The 22,290-nt window shown below is 37.9% G+C and overlaps 1 protein-coding gene across 1 annotated transcript; it reads right to left on the minus strand.

The window, feature by feature from the left end:
• Window positions 1–16,530: 16,530 nt before the first annotated feature.
• Window positions 16,531–18,570, minus strand: LOC103034871 (gamma-crystallin M2). Its single transcript, XM_022678580.2, has 3 exons — window positions 18,496–18,570; window positions 18,129–18,371; window positions 16,531–16,886 (listed from the first exon to the last, which is right to left on the minus strand). The coding sequence occupies exons 1-3, from the start codon at window positions 18,502–18,504 to the stop codon at window positions 16,602–16,604; spliced, it is 537 nt and encodes a 178-aa protein (XP_022534301.1). The 5' UTR covers window positions 18,505–18,570; the 3' UTR covers window positions 16,531–16,601.
• Window positions 18,571–22,290: the final 3,720 nt, after the last annotated feature.

Genomic DNA, 22,290 nt, shown 5'->3' on the forward strand with positions numbered 1-22,290 from the left:
CAAACTTTTGTTATTACATAACATCATATACGGTTCCAGTTAATGTAACAGTCCAGTTTTTTTGTTCACAAAAACACTGCACATGGAGGCAATGGTGGCTGGCTCTTACATGGCCTAGGTGGCAGGCAATTTGTGGTTGAGGCATGTCTCGAAGCCAAAAATCTCTCACCAAGATGTCTACAAGCTAAGAGTAGCCTCTTAATTTTTTTAATTTTTTTAGCAATACTCAGTGTCTAATCACACCACACCTGTAATTATTTACATATATGCCTGAGACTTAACTGCATGCAGAGTTTTACAGTAATCTGGGTTACATGAGGAAACTGTGGCAAAGGTTCATTATCAGTGCATCATTTCCCATGAATCTCTCTGCACAATGATATGAAGGTCCCTTCTGAACTGTAAAAAACATTTTTTTCCACCAGTAACACAGAAAAAATGCTCCCAAAGCTCTATTACTTCTGGTTCTGCAAGTCTTTCTATTCCCAACAGATGTGTAAGCTGTTCTGAATGGACTCCTGGGATGAGTGCACAACTCAACTTTTTGACCCTACAAAGTCTTCCTCTCCCTTGGGCGCACTTCTGGACTTAACATTAATTTAACCCATCATGTGAATTCAGAAAGTAATGAGCATAGTAATTCAGTAATTCAGCATTATTGGATTATGCTAGGATAGACCCCTGCCTGTCAGGTCGTCTGGCACCAGAGCCTCATTAAAGTGGATTAAGAAAATGACCGGCTAAATGTATAATAGGCGTAAATAAAACAAACAGAGTGGAAGAGAAAGTAGGGGCTGCTTCTCGACAAGACTCAGCGTGAAGGTGAGCGGGAAATAGAGCATTATTTGGGATTTGGAACTGTTTTTAAATGGTTCATCAGACTCACTGTCTAGGAATTAAGAGTTCACATGGAGAAAAGATGGGAAAATTCAGCTTTTTTCTGATCCTTGCCCCTGCTTTCTTCTCCTCTCTGTCTGTCTGTCCTCCTCCACTTGTTTCTCATCGCTCCCTCATGCATGCTTCAGTAGTTGCTGTCTGCACTGACTTTCTTCATCTCCCACCTTCCTCCAGTTTGTGACACTATCAGTGTTGGGTTGGACGCCCCCCTTTCCACGCTGTGCTCCCCTTCTTTGTAAGCTTCCTGTACTCCCTGTAATTGTAATTTCTTTCCCAAACTCCCACTTAAAACTAGGAGAAACCAATAACACCCATACTGGTGTTGGATTTAAATAACAACTGGTGTATACAACCACAAATCAGGCAAAGTTTGAGACAATAACTAAAAAAGAATCTCCAGTTTGTCAACAGCCTCTCCATTTTGTCAACTTTGCAAAAAAGAGGCATTATATGAACCATGTCCAGAAGAACTGGTGACATCTCTGGGTTGGGTAACATCTGGAACAGACCATCACACAGTGGAAATGTGAACTGTGGTCAGGCAAATCTGTATCCCAGATCTATTATCGAGAAAGTAGACAACTTTGTGTGCTTTGGACCAAAGACAAAAAAGTACCATCTAGAGTGTTACCAGCAACAAGTCCAAGTCAAGTTGTGTCATGGTGAGATATTAGCATTCTTTCCACCATTTTCCAACAAGACAATGCAAAACCCCATGTTCCACACACTAAAACATTCAAGAACACATTTTTTTAATTCTTAAACAGGTTTTACCTAACACCGACATGCCTTCAAAAGTTTGGATGTTTGGATGTGTTTCTGCAGTGTGTCCCAAGTGCAATACTCTTTTGGAACTGTAGAAAAATCCTAACATTTTGGACAGATGTACGCCAAGTTGTTATAAAAATGTTGGATAAATATGTTCGTATGTCACCATATTTGTATCTTCTGAACTATAGCCCTGATATGGTTTTAAATTAGAATAAAGCGTATCTGTTGGGAGTCTTACCATATCTAGCCAAAGAAAACATTTTACTGATGTGGATATCTCCAAATGTTCCTGCACTTAATATGTGGTTGACACAGGTATTAAACCTTCTTCCATTGGAGAAACTCACTTTTGAAATCCACAACAGACAGGAATAATTCTGTAAAATTTGGTTATCTGGTAAATACTGGACGATCTGTATTTCTTTTTATTTGTATTATATCTGTATTTCATTTTATTTTGCCCTGTCTTACTCTTATTGTTTATCTAATTATTTTTTATCTATTTCAGTTTAAGCATTATGTTAACCTTCTCTGATACTGATGTGGCAAGGGATATTAAATCTCTTCTGAGACAACTGTAATGTTTGTAAGATTCAATAAACTTATAATTACAAAAAAAAACTTTGAATTGAATTATGAAGATGCAGAACTGTGTTGTCTTTAATGAGAGTGCTCCATCCAATGCTTTTGGAAGTTGGGAATGATGAGGTGATGTAATGATCAACCAGCATTCAACCAACATTCAACATCCTCACAAACAATTTTATTACTTAAATCAATCAAATCCTCACAGCAAAGCTCACAAAAAAATAGTAGAAAGCCGTCTCACATGGACAGCAGAGACAGTTATTCCAACAAAAGCAGGATGAACTATTTTTAATAATCTTTTTATTTCAGAGAAAACAATGACATATATTACATTGTGACTTCAAATTAGATCAGAACTGCTCATCCCATCTTTCACCACTCACTTCCTCCAGCTGCCACTCATCTCTCTCTGGGTTCAACGTCCTCAATGTCGTTTCTCTCTCTAGCCAGGCATCTTTGATGTGTGTTGGGCAAAAGAACAAGGGATAGGATACACACCCCAAACAGGAAATGAGAAATTCAAGCGAATTGGCCGATGCTTGGAAGAGTGTGTGTGCTGCTTAGGGAGGGAAAGTGAAGTACAGTGCAGCACACAATAACAGCGGAAGGTCAGACTATGGACTGTGAAAAGGTCAGTGAACCAAATCTTGGCGAGTCTTGTAGAGTTTACTGTCACATTATGGTAGAATCTAAAATAACACACTTTTTGATGGTGGCCCTGAATACGAGTGGCCTTTCTAACTACCGCCTTAGATTTCCCGTTGACGTTAGCCATTGACTAGCATCCGCCGCCACACAGAGACCGCATCTGTCCACAGAAGCAGAGCGCCACACCCAGCCACCTCTCGCTTACCTTCTCCGAGACAGAGACGCTGCCATTCCAAACACGGCAGACGCTGCACTGTTTGTTTATCGTCTTTGCCGCTGGACAGTGCCTGTTTTTGTGCCGGCTCCAGTGCTACCCATATGAAAAATATACTGTATATATATGGATATGTATTTTTATACATTTAAAAAAAAATACACAAATACATGCATTTCATCCCAAGAACATTTAGCACACAAATATAGCTTAAATATATTGCCCATATAGCAAATGAACTCATTTTGAAGGAGTTGTTGGAATAGAATGAAATGGTGATACTGTATATATGTAAATGATTACAGTGTTAGAGCAAAAAATATTACAAGCCTAGACCATTTAGATCTAAATCTATTTTCCAGACTAAATAAACTAGATTAAATATGACCTAATGTGACTAAATGTAAAGTATGTGTTATTTGAAAGAATCATAGAAATAGAATGATTTTGAATATAAAAAATGAGTATAATTTTTTAAAATTAAAATGTTGAGTCCGTCTGATGTTATTTGTCAAAGCCAGAGCTATAAAAAAAATAAAATATAAAAATATATTTAAAATATATTTAATTGTTCATGTGTTTGTCAAACTCAGCTGACTTGGTACAAAAAGCAAACAAATGTATCTTACTCGTAGCACCTCCCTAGAAATGTAACTATGCGTCACGCAGACAGCAGCAGCTGTGATTGGTCCACACCTTCCTGCCATCATGGTTTAAACTGTAGAGGTGGGCACATGCAATGCAAATGTATAAATACAGAGGGCATAGTGCACTCACGCAAGCTACGTATTATGCAACGTGTTGACTTGAAACAGTACCATGCTGCTAGCAATGCAGGTAGCATAACTGTTAGCATAGCTCCTGTTCCATTAGCATAATTACCACACAGGCACTGATATTGTTACTTAGATATTAGCATCACTTTTTCACTCTTAGCCTCGACTAGTATTACACGCATCAATTTACAAGCCGTGTTTATCAGGGCCTTTTACATCTAAACACTAGTAAATACAGTCTCTGAGAGTCCTTTTTTTTAAACAGGGTCATATACAATATAGATATATAAAATAAATATTATATTTTATGCCACAGCACATTTTTCAAAAAGAGAGTATGCTGTATATATTGTTAGAAATGCAATTGATGGCTTAGAGTGGTCCAGCGGGCTAAGCCCGTTCATGTAGCTTGCCATCAGCTGCCGGAGCCCTGAGAGAGCATAATTGGCCTTGTTCTCTCTGTGGTTGGGTGAATGGTGCTCTCTTTCCCCTCATTACTCCAAAAGGGTGATGCCGATCAGCACAAGGCTGTGAGCTGATGTATTGGAACCGAGTCTCTGTGCTTTCCTCTAAGCGCTGTGATGCTACTCAGCAATGCTGCAACAACAGCAGTTTGAAAAGAAGAGTGGTGTATTGGAGGAGGCATGTGCTAGTCTTCACTCTCCTGGTGTTGGGGCATCACTATTGTGTTGGGTATTTGGCTGTGTAAATTGGGAAGAAAATGGGATAAAAATTACAAATAAAATTAAAAAAGAAATGCAATTGACAATTTGACAAAAAAAATGACAAAATGACAATTTTATGTAGCCAATGGTGCTTTTTACATTTTAAAATGTATGTAACAAAAATATTTGCATACATTGCAAAAATATTTTTGATTAATATATTTTTTTATTTACATACAGTATGTGTAGGCAGTGCCAACAAAGTTCAGTAATAACTCACCAGCCGCTAGCGGTTAGCGTGTAAAAACAGGAGCAGCCTCTGCCTCAGAAGTTCCCCACAGAGCGTCAGCTGAATCCGAGCTGATGCTTTTATCCTGCTTCATTTATCTGGGAGTGTGGTTGCTATTTCTCACGCTACTTAACAGTAGCCGACACATGTGTCTGTGTGTCTGTGTGTATGCGGTGGGTAATTTGTATGTGCTTTTTAGCGCTGGGTTTATTTGTTTATGAGCAATGAGCAGTGGTAAAGTAGCACATGGTCTACCTAACCCACAGCAAGAACCCACACAGAACCCACACGGCGAGTGAGTAAAGGCCGCGCGTAGGCTACGCTAAGTTAGCGTAGCACACAGGCTTCAGTCAGACTGTGCAGGGAAGCCATGAGGAAATGACCCCTCTGTAGGGATTTTTCAGACGTGTTATTAAGCAGCAGACCAGCCGTGGCTCATGACACAGATGAGACAAGGAAAAGGTTTTTACTGGGAACTCCCACACACACACACACACACTCACACACACAGCATTTGTCTCGTCAAGACAGTCACCCTCACAATAACCCTACTGTCCCCGGTGACGCAACACCCAAAAAAATCATACTCAAATAGAAAATAAGTCATGACTCAAAATGATTGGCAGACAGGATATTAGTGTAGGGGCGTGTGTTCCTGTTCCGTTTCTCACCCTCACAGAACATCCTGCTGCGTCAGGTTAGCACTTTGGCTAAAAACAAATCTTCTTACATACGTAGATCTTTACAGGGAAATCCCAGTGAATTAAAAAAAAGTCCTGTATAATCTACTCTTTGAGATGTAAATAATGTCCTTAGGGACATTCCACCGAATGGGGGCCATTTCTGTTCCCAGGAAATTACATATATAAATATGAACACAAAATAACTTTAAAATACATTTTATTACTAGGCATAGTGTCTTGTCCATTGACCTAATTGCAAAAATAAGATATGTAATATGAAAATAAATAATAAAAAAATAAAAACCGCTTAAATACTGAAAAAATGGCATTTGTTACCTGTCCCCACTCTCTAACTATAAACTTGAAATACCATGACATATAATTATTCAAATCCATCAGATATATATATATATATATATATATATATATATATATATATATATATATATATATATATATATATATATATTTGTATTGTTGTGTGATTCCAAATCCCATCTATGCTTTAAAAATATTTTTTTCTTAATAAATCTATAATATTTAAGTTAAAATACACGTTTTAGTCATGTCCCTGAGTTTCACTCATTCCTGTTACCCAAAAACATAACCCCATCTAAAATAATCCAAAAATTTCAGTCATATCTACAACAGGAATTTACATCAGCTGGTTCTTCTGATGATCATGGGAAGACCAAAATTAAGTTCCCTCATTTGTTTTTCTGTATATTTGATCTTATTGTAACTATGACTGAGGAGCTCAATCTCAATACTCATTCCTGTTACTTCAATTAATTCTTAGATCTTATATGTTTATTTTTAAAATACACATTTTGGGAAAATCACTAGCATGTGCTCAGTGTCCTCATGCTATTAGCATAGCCGCCATTTAGCTATCTTTCATGTTTTTGCTAATTCTATGCTATGCTAATTCTACTCAGTCCTGTTACTTTAATTTCTGTTACTCAAAACATAAAAGTGATGTTCTTGAGACAAAATCAAAGGAATTTTGTAACTGTCTTCGGCTTAGAAACATTGTAAAAAATTAGTAAAGCTGCCTGAGATTGACCTGTACATATTTTAAATAGTTAATTGCATGTGTTATTAGATTTAGCATAGAAAAAAAGAAAAAAAATGTTTAATTTACAACAAGCAAGTGGCGCTAATTTGGTGGAATGCCCCATTTACTAAATCCTACACAGTGAGAATTGTTCACAGTGGTGGTAAATTATACAGTTCTAATCTTAGATTAGAAAGGAATGCTCTTTAAGCCGGAAGCAGCCTAATGCAAAAAGTCCCAAATTAGGCTTATTCATTTTGTAACATAACATGCTTATAAATAACGAGTATGATGGTTTAAACACTGTCTTTTGATTTAAGATTCTTTATATATATATATATATATATATATATATATATATATATATATATATATATATATATATATATATATATATATATATATATATATATGATTATGATAGAGAGATGAACACAAGGCAAAATAGTCCCTAAATAAAAAGGTTTTATTTAAAAAAAAACTTTTATTTCAGTACCATCAACATATAAACAAATACGCACACACCGAGAGTTAACTGGTGGTTCAAAAAATTTTTAAATAAATTCTCTATACTATTGAAGCGTGTGTTTAACAACCCTGGTCCTGGAGGCACACCACCCTGCACATGTTTTTATATTGTGGTTTTGTGGCTGATTGAACCCACCTACTCTACCCAACTCTGCAAGGAATTGTGAATGTTTTTATTAGTTGGATAAATACATTTATTTAGTTTTTTTAGCACATTTCCTGAAACCATGAATCATCCGCAAATTGAATTTAAATCATGTCAAGTATTTTATCATCAGCAACAAAAGACAACAAATAAAAGAAGACAAAAACAGAAGAGCAACCCCAACCCAAGGCAGCACTACTGGAAATCATGGTGGCATTGTAGCCAGTAGTTCAATTTAAACACAAGCAGTGCCATAAAGATTCAACAAGGAAGAAACTCTGAAAGAAAAGACATTTATAACATATTTCACAGGAAGTTTAAACAGTTTATGATAGTAAAGTAAGTAAGTATATTAATATGATGCTCTACAATCACCATTGCCATTTGTTTTTATCTCTCTCAAATATTCTCTTTTGTGGCTGTATTGCTTCTCACAACATTCATATAAATATATAAAAATATTATTACATTTGCATGAAGATATTCTCAAGAGCTCCCATCCACTGGTGGTGCTGTTTTGCCAATACCTTAAATCTGAAAACTATTGTAGAGTTGTTTAATGTACCAGATTTTGTAAATCCCTTGTGGTTATAAGTTAAAGCATTTAAAGGGGACATATTATATCTCTTTTTACATATAGTCTATGAGCTATACAAAACATGTTCATAAAGTTATTTGCACAAAATCACTCTCATATAAAGAGATCTCACCAGTTCAATTCTTGCCAGTTTCAGTCCCTTTCATAATGAGTCATTTAAGGACTCTGTCACTTTAATGCAAATAAGCTTTTGATGGCCTTGCCACATGCCGCATGTTAGTGTAGGCTTTTGCCAAATGACAAAACAAAAACAAGTGGGTTCAAGGTCTCTTTCATCTGCTGACTTCCCACAGACAGGAGGTACAGATCCCTCCCTCAGAAGAAGTCTGAGAAGTGCTGGCTAAGGTTCTTAACCAACATGAACAGGTTCTTAACCAACATGAACACAATGGCAGATAATTCAGTGGATCTTATGGGTGGGGCTCTGGTGGGGGTTGAGGGGTGAGTGGTGGTGCCAGGGTGGTTCTACGCACATTTCCTTATTGTGATATCAGGGAGTAAGGGACATCCATACGATTTATAGAACCATATGATTCCTGGCACTAAAATCTTTCAACTGATTCACAGAAAATGGATGGATTTTTGTTACACTTTGAGTGTTTATAGAAGCAGTGAGACCCAAGTGGAAATATGAAAGCATGCAAAAAGTGAGTTTTGCATAATATGTCCCTTTTAAAAAATCGTATTAGTGAATCCGTGTGTTACTTTACATGAAATCACTATGAATGCCCTTTTTTAATTTGTGAAAATTTGGCGGAATTCCCTTTTAATAACCAAAAATGACGTCGCTTATTAGTGTCAAAGGGTGCAGTTTATTAGCACTTTGGGCGGACAGTGCTTGAATTATGGTCAAACCAGCTTCTTGAGAAAATGGCCCATTTCTCTTGCCTGATCTCACTTCCTCTTCCATGGGTGGCCCAAATGAGGGAGGAAGCTTGAGGAAGAACCGCCAAAGGAATGCTGGGAAACTTTCAACCCACTGTCAACATAGTTGGACTATCAGTCTGCGAAGAGTGAGACAGTTCATCACCCACTGAATCATCTAATTTGAATCCTCCCTGTGACTTTGAAGATTGTAGATTACTGTGTTTATATTAGTTGTGGGGAGAATTTTTGTAAAAGCGCTTTCGCTGCTCAGCGTACACCACATATATTTGTGGTGTTAAGGTAGGAAAAGCAAACTAATGAGAGACAGATGGGAAAGATCATGTTCGAGTGTAGCCTGAAATTGCTGCTTTCGTGAAACCCTTCCAGACCCCCTCCGTAGAACCATGGGCGTTACATAAACTGTGATGAATGCGAAACATTCTCCAGTGAACAGCTCACAAAAAGCGTTTCTTGACATCAATAAAGGGCTGACGAGTCCTCGCGTTGCTCACGGGAGATGCTGGAGACATCTGAAGGTTCCGTGGAGCTGTTTATGGATGTTCAGGAGTGTTCCGAGCCATTCCACAGCCGTGTGTTGGCTCATGCTGAGAGGGCCAGATGAGAAGTGGACTATAGTTTCAGGGCTGCTTTGCTCTGCTGAGGCATTCACTGACTGGCTTGAATTACAGGCCAACGTGAAGGTCTGGGTCTACTTAGCTCTCCCTTGCTAGACCGTCCTCATGTGTATATGTGTATGTGTGTGTGTTGGTGAGAAATGTAGTGGTACTTGAGCCAAAAATCAAATGTACCCGTTTTTCCCCTTACGCCAAATGCAGACGATCGGCCAAGACGTGTTTAGAGTCCAAATTGTGCGTATTTGCACTGGAGCACTCGGTGCCAAAGTAGCTTACAAGATATGTTAGGTAATGTACTTGGCTGCCAACATTTTTATTTTTTTGTTTTTATTTTTTACAATTTTCTTGGAATTAGATTCAGATCAGTCCAGTTTCATATAGAGGGTGGTCTTATTAGTCTCATTTTTTGGTTGCTAGTCATGAGTGTCATTACATATACTAATATTTAACACAATGTATAGCCCAAATTGGAAAAAATATGGAGAAAAGCGCTTTTACTGTGATTTTTATTTAATTGCAGACAGTTGAACCCAAGATATTTCATGTTGGTAAACTTCATTTATTTTGTTAAAGTTGCCGTTGTTACTCACAACATTTATAAGATGTTTTGCCATCAACTAACCATACACTGAAGGGTTTTCATTCTCCATATCATCGCTGTCCTATAAAAAAACACTTATCTCCAGTTTAGTGGATTTTTAGTTTACTACATAATTTGTACAGAAAAACTGTCCCTTACACTTTGCCAAAATTTCTTGATGAACGGACCAATAGAAACTCTTCAAAATGTCCTGAAATAAACTCTTTTTACATTGACTTCCATTGAAAGTTTGGAACGTTTTTTCTCTCTCGTGTAAAGTTGCCGTTTTGGAGATAAGTGTTTTTCATTGGACAGCGACAATATATTCTCTACTGTAGAAAGATCAGAACTACAGGCAGAATAACCTTTTATTTAAGTCATGTCTTCATAATGTGTGCAGCATGTGATTTTGCATTGTCTTGCTGAAAAATGCATGGATGTCCCTGGAAAATCACAGAAGTTTAAATATGCTTTTTCCAAGGGCACTGTCTTAACTCCATACCATGATAGACCCTGGATTTGCTGATATCAGTTTGTATGGGCTTTTTCCTTTTTTATATTTGGTCTGAAGCTCTTCCAATCATTAACTTCTTTCAACGAAAGGTCTATAATACTCATTCGCCTGACCACAATACATGTTTTCACTGCATGATGGACCATCCCAGATGCTTTTGAGTCTAGAGAAATTGACACGGCTTATTTTCTGGTTCCTCCAGTAAAGTTTTTGAATGTAACTCTGTATTGTTATGCTTGACAAAGGTTTGCCAAAGTAATCGCTCGCCTATATGGTTCTGGAATAATTAATTGATATATTAACTGTATAGGGAAACATTAAGTCTTGATTTTAAATATCTTGTATTTATCTGTTTGTGTTCCTCAGTTCTCCATATTTAGTATGTGTCCAGAGTATGTTTAGTCTGTGAAATCCAGAGCAACTGCAGAATGAAACATTGACAGTAAGTAATTCATTTTGCAGGATGTAATAAAGGGGTATGAGAGGGAATTACAGCTTTGTAAAATTTTGTATATAGAGGAAACATGACCATTTTCTTTAACTGATTCCTATGACTGTTTCTGACTGTGTTCATGGTTAATTTGACACATTCAGTCTTCAGTTCTACTAGGGAAGTCCTGACGAATAGGAGAGCTTGCAAGCTTGCAAGCTTGCAAATACCAGATTTGACAATTTTACATTTAGTGTTGATAACCAAAATGTAATCAAATTTAATGCAATAAGACAAGTTCTACAAGAACGACTCCAAACAAAATTAAAATAGAAGAAAAACAATTTGATTCTTAATAAAAATGTATCGTCTTTTGTGCTTGTTGTTTCAGGACCTGGATGCAGATACTGCTCTATATGAAAGGCAGGGAAGCGGAGCCTTCCCTCTGGGCAGGGAGGAAGGAAGGGTAAAAGAAACATCAGTATCTGAAACGCAACAGTGAGAGAGAATGTAAGTCATATTCTTTTAAAGACAGGTGAGTCTCTGGTAGATCTAATCTAAACCTAAATCTTTAATTTCTGTGTCTTGCAGGCTAAAAATCATTATTTTTATAAATAAAACAGGGTTCATACAGTCATGAAAAACCTGGAAAAGTCATGGAATTTGAAAACAGCAATTCCCAGGCCTGGAAAGTTTTGGAAAAACAAAAAAACACCTAGAATGTTTTAGAAAAGTCATGGAAGTTTGGTCTACAAATCTTTGTGTTTTATGTTTATCGATGGAGAAAATCTATTTTGAGCTAACAAATACATCAGCTCAGAGTTAATTCAGTAACTCAGGGTCTGACACACTTTTATTATTAAAGATTGTGTGTCAGCATTTTTATAAGATTCATTTTAAGCCTACTATAATCAATTTAGATTATAGTTTTAGTTGCTTTTTGGTTTCATTGTCCATGTCTGCACTGATGTTTAGATCATGAAAAATCATATGGTCATGAAAATTTGTCTTAAAATCATAGAAAAGTCATAAAAAATAGTGAAAATCCATTGGTTAAAAATGGTATAAACTAAAATGCACAAATTTTGTATTTTTTAGATATTGTTAAGACTTCTCTGAAGGCCTAGAAGGCCCTAAGGGTGACCGACTGGTATCTTTATGAATAATGGTCTGTAAACATTCCCAAATCTGTGTGTAAGTCTCTGTGTGCGTGTGAGTTTTTATAAGCACAAATCTTAGCGCCCTCGTCCCCTCCCGGACTGCCCTCTTCACAGGAAGCAGCCATCAGGCATGACTCAGTCTCCCCTCCCCCTGCCAGGGCATCTTTAATTAGAGCCACCGCGTGTTTGTTTTTTAGCCTTTCACTCTCTCTCTCTCTCTCTCTCTCTCTCTTTCTCTTTCAAAGTGACGGTCGCTCTCTCTAAAACACATGCACCACTTTTTTAGAGATGACTCAGAGCTTTCTCCTCCACCCATCCCTCTCTTTCCCTTTACTTAAGAGCCCAGTTGCCCCAGATTCTCTCTTCTTTAGTAAGGGATGGAGGGGAAACAGCTGTTCTTGCAGCTTTATTATGTGGGCAGGTGTGAGACTATGTTTAGGTCCCATCAGAAACATATCAGAACTATATTGTCACTGACATATCAAAACCTTATATGCTTAAGGCTCAAAATTGATGTATTTAGTACTTGCAAATCAAGTAAAACATATTTCGCAAGTGTATAAGAAGCTATTTATAGTTATAATATTAATTGACATTAAAATAATGCAAAAAGAAGACATATATGTGAATGTAATGATGACATGTGTATGTGATTCCAATATTAGATATGGTTAGGATATATGGAAATATACAGGTTCTGTTTGGCATCTTGTATCATATTTGCCCACAAATGTTGCACCTGGGCCTGTAGATCCTGCACACAAATCTGACATCCCAGCTAGTCCCATAAATCCTTGATTGGTGTTAAATCTGGTAACAGGACAGGCCATGAAAGCACTACAATCTGGCAGAGGCATTCCTGGAAAACACTTTGCAGTGTTGGGTTCAGCATTGTCCTGCTGAACAATGCCAACTGTAAGCCCTGCCATTATAAGGCAGCACATTATTACTAGGGGTGCCTGATATATCTGATAGCTCCCCTAATCATCACACCAGCAGTTGGGGCAGTGTGTTGCTCCACAGCAAAAGCAGTATTAAAAAGTGTTCACCACAAGGCCTCAATACACAAACTAGACCACTGTTAAATCCAAAACAGAACTTTTCAATAGGATTTGTTGTAGAAGACTATAGGGTGTCAGTCTGTAGCGTTCCTTGTTACTTGTTCATGACAAAACTGCAAATTAAGGTAATGATAGCTGGCTGACGAATGGCCTATATGGCAGGCAATTCATGGAAACGACCATCAAACCTCTCTCAGTCCAATGAAACCCCCTCTTAATGTCTGTAGAGACATGTCCAGCAGTCAAAGATCTCTCACCAAGAGGTACACTACCTAAAAGTAGCCTCTGAGAGTCTTTTATACACTGGAAAAAAAGGATGAGTAAAATGTACTTACTGCATTTGCTTTTTTTAAGTAAATTAAATTTCTTAAATTTAAATATTTTTAGTTAAAATCAACTAAAAGTCTTACTGTCTCAACACACGGATGGCATGTAATACATTATTTTTAGAATACTAAAAATAATGCATCACATGGCATCCGTGTGTTGAGACTGTTATACCTGTGTTTTAACTAAAAATATTTCAATTTCAGGAATTACAATATATTATGTATCATAAATTATTTGAGTAATATTGTATAAATTAAGTAATTGTAATTAGGTAATATTGTATGCAGTAATTAAGTAAAGTTTACTAAAAGAAACGATTGAATGAAGTTCAGTGCACTTATTTACTCTATGTAACATTTAAGTCTTGAAACTGAGTTGAAACTGCTTAAATTTATCTGAAATTAAATTTACTTAAAAAAAAAGCAAATGCAGAAAGTTTCCAAACTTTTTAAAGTAAATTTTACTAATTTTTTTCAGTGAGGGCAATGGCGGAATCACTTTTACACCCTTTTGCGATTAAACCAGACAAAATATCTAATCATTTATCTGCCTGAGACATAGCCGCATGCAGAGTCTGGGGTACAGTTCATTCCATCTCATTTTGTGAATGAGTGTATTTGTCTAGGATTTTTTTAAAGCCTAGAAACATGCATACACACACAAACAAAAGTTGTTTGTGCGGTCAGATAAAAGGATGACATGTCTGAAGCAGACTGGGAAAGAAGAGGAATGCACTGGTCCTTAGGGACCTGGAGAAACCCACATAAGAGACATAGTGGAAGATGGGACATCGAGAGAAAGAGAGAGAGACAGAGAGAGAGACAGAGAGAGAGAGAGAAGAGAGAGAAAGTAGACTAAAAAAATTTCCACTAAATGGACAAATATGTACATTATTTTTTACCCATGAATAAAATCTATACTATATAAACACTGTTCAGTCTTTCAGTTTCCTCACTACTGGCAGGAACAGTGTTTATGTAATATAATTTATTAATGTGGAAATTACATAAATTTTTTAGTTAAAGTAAATGCACTGGATGACTTTTTTTTTTCAATGCATAGGCGAAAGGGGGCCCACGCTGACCTCACATCCTTCACTGTGGTCATCAATTCCACTACAGGGCCACTGACTGGCAGGCCAAAGAACATAGGATACTGACTGGCTAATAGAAACCAGCAGACGAACTCCATCCACCTTTCTTTAAGCCCCCTCGGTGTTCCTCGAGAGGGTCCGATTACGTAACGTACTCACTCACAATCTGACATATAGGCCCAGGTCCATAGGATACACACACACACACACACACACACTTACACACACACTTACAGTACCAGTCAAAAGTTTAGACACATCTCTTCTCATTCAATGTGTTTTCTTTCTTTTTCAGATTTTTTTCCCATTGTAAATGTAATATTGAAGATATACAGAAACACATAAAATTTTATGATATTGATATTTATGATATTATAAAATCCAAAAAAGTGTTAAACAAACCAGAATATGCTCTGCACACTCTTGGTATTTAAATCTCAGTGTCTTCATGAGGTAGAGTCACCTGGAATAGTTTTCTTAGCATCTTGAAGGAGTTCCTGGAGGTGCTGATCAGTAGTTGCTGATTTTCCTTTCCTTTAGTTGATCAGGTTTAGATCAGGAGGTTGTGGAAACCAAACACATTTTATATATATATATATATATATATATATATATATATATATATATATATATATATATATATATATACACAGCTCTGAAAAAAAACAAGAGACCACCTAAAAATGATGAGTTTCTTTGATTTTACCAAATTGAAATCTTAATGAACATAATCAATAGAAAGATGCCTGCATGGTAATGCCATCAAAGCAGCAGGAGTGGCATAAAGTTATCTAAAAGCAGTGTGTAAGACTGGTGGAGGAGAACATGCCAAGATGCATGAAAACTGTGATTGAAAACCAGGGTTATTCCACCAAATATTATAGTAAAAATATAGTTTATAGAACTAACAACATTGTTCATTTTACTCAAACATATACCTATAAATAGCACAATCAGAGAAACTGATTCAGAAACTGAAGAAGACGACTGTATAAGTTGTGAGGTATTATCATGTGACTGAGGATAAAAACTGGCCAATACTGGAGTTGGATCGAGGATCGAGGCCTGACAGTGGGCTCCAGATTGATGCAATACTCCATTTCCAAATACAGGCCCGTTTCCATACGTTCATTCGAACTTCAGATCACCCCAGTCTTTCTCCAGTTAGACGCAAAACCTGATCCCATATCAGCATTACTCTCAGAAGCGTGACCCCTGGAGTCAGTTACACATATATGACGTCAGAAGCTTTGGTTCACGGCATGGTCAAATCTGCCTTCCGGGACACTTTGTAATTGAGCTAGTTAAAGGAGTATATCATGAAAAGTGAATAAATGTGAAATAAAATTGCATTGTGGCAGGTGATAGACTCGTTTAGTAGCGTCACTACGGATAATTTATTGATTTAATCAGATACTGCATTAGTTTTCCACTAAAAGGAATCAACTACCACAGACTTGCATGCTCCTGAGTCAGTATTTGTCATCGGATCACTTTCTCCAGCTACTCGGTGTGGACAAAAGTATTGGGACAGCTAATTCAACTGCTCATTCATTGTTATTTTTGACATCAAGGGTGACAAAGAGAGTTTATCCTACTTTTGTTAGAGTAACTGTCTTTATTATACAGGCAATCCAGGCTTGAACCACTGCTATGAGTAATTGATTGCATTTAGGGTCAACAAGTGCATTAGTGAGCTCAGGAAGTTCATGAAGATGATCATCATACTTCATTCCCATCTCCCTCACCCCAAAGAATAGTGAGTGGAGCAACACCATAATTGCAGTAAAACATGGCTACACTGCTCCACAGCTCAATGATGTGCAATATCTTAATGTTTATCTGCTCCAGGGAGACCTATTCTACTGGCAGTACTTCGCTACATTTTATACAATATACACTTTAATACATTTTAACCTGTAAAGTGTCTTTCAGAATGATAATTTATTTACATTTAATTTGTATGCTAAACATAATATTTATAAAGAAAATAATGTACACTTTTTTGCATTTTTTTGTCATTTTTTATTCAAATGTCATAAAATATTTGCATCAGGTAATTTCAAATGAGTTTAATACCAGGAGTCCATGATGCGCCTCATGCTCATGAACCTCATGCTGCTCATTCCCATGCTCTCTCTGAAGTTCCTGTACTCTCCGGGCCTGAAGTAGAACATCCTGCCTCTGTACTGGGGCTGCTCGTACACGAGCCAGTGGCCGTCCATCACGTGGCAGGACTGGCAGCCGTTGGACCAGTGGTAGCGATCCATGATGGACTCACAGTCCTCGGTCACCTCCATCATCTGTCCCATAAAGTTCTCCCTCTCGTAGATCCTCATTCTGTAGGATCCTCTGTGCTGTTTAGGAAGAGGAGGATGAAGGTCAGGTTAGGAAAGCTGCAAATGCTTCAATGCAGATTATAGAACCTACATAGAACATAGGAGATTGTGTGGAAGTTCCTAGAAATGTCATTATTTCCCTGGAGGTCATTAAGAACCTATTTGAGAGCCTTTAGATGCTTTTCTACTGCAGTGTTGACTCATTCTAAGCACAGAGGGTAAATAGCTGGGACTGGTTTTCTTGACACAGTTAGCTAACCATATATGGGAGCCACAGAACCACACTGTTAGATGGAGCTTAATGACACTGGGATTTACTGATTGGCTGCATGGGCCTTGCTAAGGCAGTGATAAGCTGGTAGCTGGCATGCTAACGCTATGATGGCAGTGTAAGAGGTGGTCTGTAGCAATGTTGGATGAGGCTGGCAGACAGCATGCTAATGCTGCAGTAGTGATGTGGGATGAGGCCAGTAGCCAGCATGCTAATGCTGCAGTAGCGATGTGGGTTAAGGACACTAGCCAGCATGCTGTTGCTGCAGCAGCGATGTGGAATGAGTATGGTAGCCAGCATGATAAAGCTGCTCTAGCGATGTGTTTTGAGGCCGGTTGTCAGCATGCTAAAGCTGCAGTAGCAATGTGGGATGAGGACGGTAGCCAGCATGCTAAAGCTGCAGTAGCAATGTGGGTTGAGTATGGTAGCCAGCATGCTAAAGCTGCAGTAATGATGAGGGATGAGGCCAGTAGCCAGCATGATAAAGCTGCAGAACTGGACTAATAATGTTGGACACCTGTATCTAGAGTGCTAACACTGCTGTAGTGATGTTAGATGAAACAGGTAGCAATCTATCCCTATGTATACCCACTGGAAGTTCCTAAGCATCTGTTTAAGAAACATTGGCCAACTCAGAGCCAACTTGGAGACCAACTTTTCCAGTGGCCTTTTAGAATCAATACGGTTCGGTGTACAGTAAATAGTGCTTATAGAACCATAGCTGGTAGCCATGGAGGATAAAGCTGGCAGCGAGCATGCTTGCGCTGTGATAATGATGTTAAAGGACCCCTGTAGCCAGCGTGCTAAAGGTGCAATAGCGATGCTGGATGACACCTGTTGCAGCAGAAGTGATGTTGATTAATTGGAAAAAAACTTCACCCAATCTGCACTGACATTGGACAACATAGTGGAAAAACACCCACTGTTTAGCAAAGCAAAACTGATTCTTCCAATGCAAACCCTCAAAGGCACTAATGCAAAACACATACCATAGGGATCTGGCGGCAAGACCGGATCCAGTCCGTCATTCCCATCATGCTCATGCAGTCGGCGTACTCGCCCCTCCTCATGAAGTACTGCTTTCCCTGGAAGTTGGGGCGGTCGTAGACCATCCAGCAGCCACTCTCCACCCTGCAGGAGTGGCAGCGGCTCAGGTAGGTGGACATATCGGAACAGTCGCTGCTGCTCTCGTAGGAGCGGCCCATGAAGTTCCTGTCCTCGTAGAAGATGATCTGTGTGGGTAAGAAAGAATGCATTCAAGTGAGGTCAAGTGGGGTCATGCTATAGAGCTGTACAGCTTAAGTGATTGTTGTTTACATTTTGGCCCAGTCTTTGAGCATCCTCTACAGTGCTTACCCTGCCCATGGTGGTGGCTGGCGTGTGCTGGCGAAAGCCGATGCTTTGCAAGTCAAAGCCGTTTCCGACTGGCGAGCTGATACAGGGCCTAGGTTAACCCTTGCATTTATACCGAACCATAAACCCAAATGACATGGGGCTTCTATTGTGAAAAGTCCTGAGCCAGCAGCATAGATTAGAGGCCCATAGAGAGCTGAAGGGCTTTCGCTGGGTTTCTATGTGACTCGATCTCCAGAAGACTTTCCAATGGGCCCCGCGGGCAAGACAATGCAGATAAAGTGTATTATATTGGCCTTTACATGCTGGATTACCCGTTTTGTTGGAAGCTGAATGATCTTTAGCCCTGCGCCAAAACTACCTTTGTTTGGGGTTGACCCTATTAAACCTAAATCTAAACCTCAAATCAAAATGAACTTTATTCTAATAAGATTACATTAATAATTAATAAAAGATGCAAAGAAAAAAAACACTGTTTTTTGTCCTCTGCAAATATTTATCTGCAAAAATATACATACATTTTCTTCATTTATTCATTTTAAATTAGACACGTCTGTTTTAGTTAGTTATTAGTGTAAGAGGAGAGCTCCTAGTCTTTCCTTCATCCTTGCACATTTTCTTTCTGCACACACTGAGTTTTCTATTACTTGTTTTGTCCATTGCACTAATAGGACATGCAACTCTGCATTGTCCACTTATCCAAAGTCCAAAAGCTTATTATTAGTATTATCATTTCTATTATTATTATTTTACTCCTGTCCTTGTTGACTGCACCAGGTATTGACATGTCATTAGATGACATGTCTGCAGAGCAATCATGTAATTATCACTGAATATGAAAGTAAACACTGCTGCCTTAATGCCAGCAAATGTGAGAACTAAATGATAACTGGTCATATTCAGGTCTGTTTGTTTCAGTTGTTTGTTGCTCTTGATTAAATGATTAAATAATCAAATTTTGGATCAGAGTAGCAGTTAAGATATGTTTGTTTTAATTCTCTGCTTCTTTTCAAAACATATAAACATGGAAATGACTGGTCTGCAAATGCAGTCCACATTAAAATAATGCCATGCATTAAGCATGTCTTAAATATCACAAAATATCAATACTCTTGAAAGATGTTGAAAGATGATGAAGTTGGTGAGAGCTACAACTTTAGGAAGCATTTACTGTTCATTTACAGAGGTTTGGACACCTGTGTTCTAATAAAATCTTTACAGGATGCGAAATAAGACATAAATAAAACAGTTTCTGTAAATTATAGACCACCATTTCCATTTTTTTAATTTACTTTTTAATTATTATAATGATATATTAAATAATAAAACATATCATATTAAGTTTGCAACAACATTCAACATCCAAAAGCAATACAAATGTGAAATCTGTAGAAAAAAATATATATGTTTACTTAGATTACTTAGATTAGATTTCTTAGATTACCCATCAAATCATTCAATTTTAATCAACTGTAAATAATAAAATCGTTTTTGCAATAATGGAAAATAACATTAGATTTATTAGGTAATATAAATTTGAAGTAACTTTAAAATGTGCATATTTACTGTTCAAGGATGTGTGTAAATTAAGACTTAATTAAGAATTAAATTGAGATTTTGTCTTTAGATAACTCAAGGCCAGTTCCAGACAGAGATTAAGCCTAGATAAATAAAAACTGTATTTTCCTTTATTTGAAAAATCTCCATTTAAAATACTATACACTCCAGGTCTAGGGTTAATACCAGTTTGGGAAACTGCCCCTCACAATTTAACTGAAAAATTAATATTTAGTTATTCTAATTTAATATGTTTGACTTTTTTGTAACATACTGAGTTCAGCATCTTTCATACATTCAGCTCAAACCTGTGCAGCAATGCTTGATGACTTAAACCATAAACTGGGCTACCACAATTTACAATGTTGAATTAAAGTGAACTTACTGAAGTAGAAAAAGTTTAAATATTACCAGTTGACAGGTGTAATCTGTGCTTTGAGCCACCCCTAAAGGACTTGCTTTACACATGCATTTCTGGACAAGCTGAGAAGAACAGATCAGAACCATCACTGAAAGTGAAACAAGTGAGTGGACTGGGATGGAAAAGTAAAATTACAGGATTTAACACAAATATGATGAGGATTACACAGTACTACCCAGTTCTAGTAAGAAATGTCCTGCTATACATAACTGTCTTTACGCGAGCTTCAGCTCCGAGCACTGCCATTACTGAACTTAAAAATTACATTACTGGGGCTGGCTGCTAGGCTATGCGGAGTCTATGTATATATATGTCTATGCTGAAGCACGCGTAATAGGATCTAAACAGTGGTTTTCACCTTTAAATACGTTGTCTTTTTGGGGACTAATAAGGTTTGTGTGATTTTTTTTTTTTACATAGAGTTAACTAGTTTATGTAGTATCATTTCCCTCTTGCTGCTAGTGTTAATATATCATACTGAAAGAAATGTCTGTCACATAAACACAGACACACACTCACAGACACACACACACAAAGCTATAAAGCAGTCGGTAGATGAATGATTTGTGTGTTTGCCCTCGGGTTGCTGCTGCTGGATATGTCACAATGTTAGTTAGTAGGTGTTAAAAGCAGGCACTGAATAACTGAGTGTAATTCAGTCTGAGCTGAACTCCAGTCAGAAGGTCAAGGTCGTGGCAGGTCAGCACTGAGGCTGAGGAGAAATTAGACTCAGCAGTTTGGGGGAATTTCCTGACTCCCGAGAGCCTGGACGAACCCACCCTGACCCCGACCCGGCCGTCCTAATGCCCACGGGGCTTCAGTCTCATGGAACCGTATATATATTAAGCCCAAATCTGATTTTATTTTTGTGTTTGTCCCGAAGTCCCAGTGATGTTCACTCCTCTCAAGGGAGAGAGAAAAACAGAGAAAGGGAGAATCTCCAGCTGGAAAGAAAAAAAGAAAAGAAAGAAAGAGGAGAAGTCTGGACGAGAGACGGCCACTCTACTGATATGATTGCAATCGTCCACCTTTTCTTTTTTTGGAAAACCGATCTCACCGAGGCCCAGTAAATGAGTCACGCATGACCAGTCCTCCCAGAACAGCAGGCCAGCCAGACAAGCTCAGAGCTGACTCACAGCTCCAGCACCGGTCCCAGGCTTAAAAATACACTTTCATATGATGAACACTGGCTGAGGTGTCAGACACACTGCAGTACAACAAAGGAACTGAGTGCTGCTACTCTACACACACAGTAGTAGTTTACTTATTTAAAGTATATGTACACACTGGTTAGATCTGGAAATTTTAAACAGCGTATCATCTCTGTCCAATGAAAAACAAGTATCTCCCGAACAGCAGCTTTACAAGAGAGAGAAATAACCTTCTAAACTTTCAATGGAAGTCAATGTAAAAAGAGTTTATTTCAGGTCATTTTTAAGTATTTCTATTGGTCCATTCTTCAGGAAATATTGACACAGTGTAAGGGACCATTTGTCTGTTCAAATTATGTAGAAAACCAGTGTGTACAGTCTGTACACACTGGTTAGATCTGGCTTGATTAAATAGGGGGTCTCTACACACTGGTTAGATCTGGTTTGATTAAATAGGGGGTCTGTACACACTGGTTAGATCTGGCTTGATTAAATAGGGGGTCTCTACACACTGGTTAGATCTGGCTTGATTAAATAGGGGGTCTGTACACACTGGTTAGATCTGGCTTGATTAAATAGGGGGTCTCTACACACTGGTTAGATCTGGCTTGAATAAATAGGGGGTCTGTACACACTGGTTAGATCTGGCTTGAATAAATAGGGGGTCTC

This window comes from Astyanax mexicanus, chromosome 4 (genome assembly GCF_023375975.1).
Source record: "Astyanax mexicanus isolate ESR-SI-001 chromosome 4, AstMex3_surface, whole genome shotgun sequence".
Lineage (NCBI taxonomy): Eukaryota > Metazoa > Chordata > Actinopteri > Characiformes > Acestrorhamphidae > Astyanax > Astyanax mexicanus.

What these genes read in the sequence shown, in the direction of transcription:
- LOC103034871 (XM_022678580.2), bottom strand. An exon ending in CTTGCCGCCAGATCCCTATG is followed by an intron (nt 16,887 to 18,128) that starts GTATGTGTTTTG and finishes CTTCCTAAACAG; the next exon opens with CACAGAGGATCCTACAGAAT.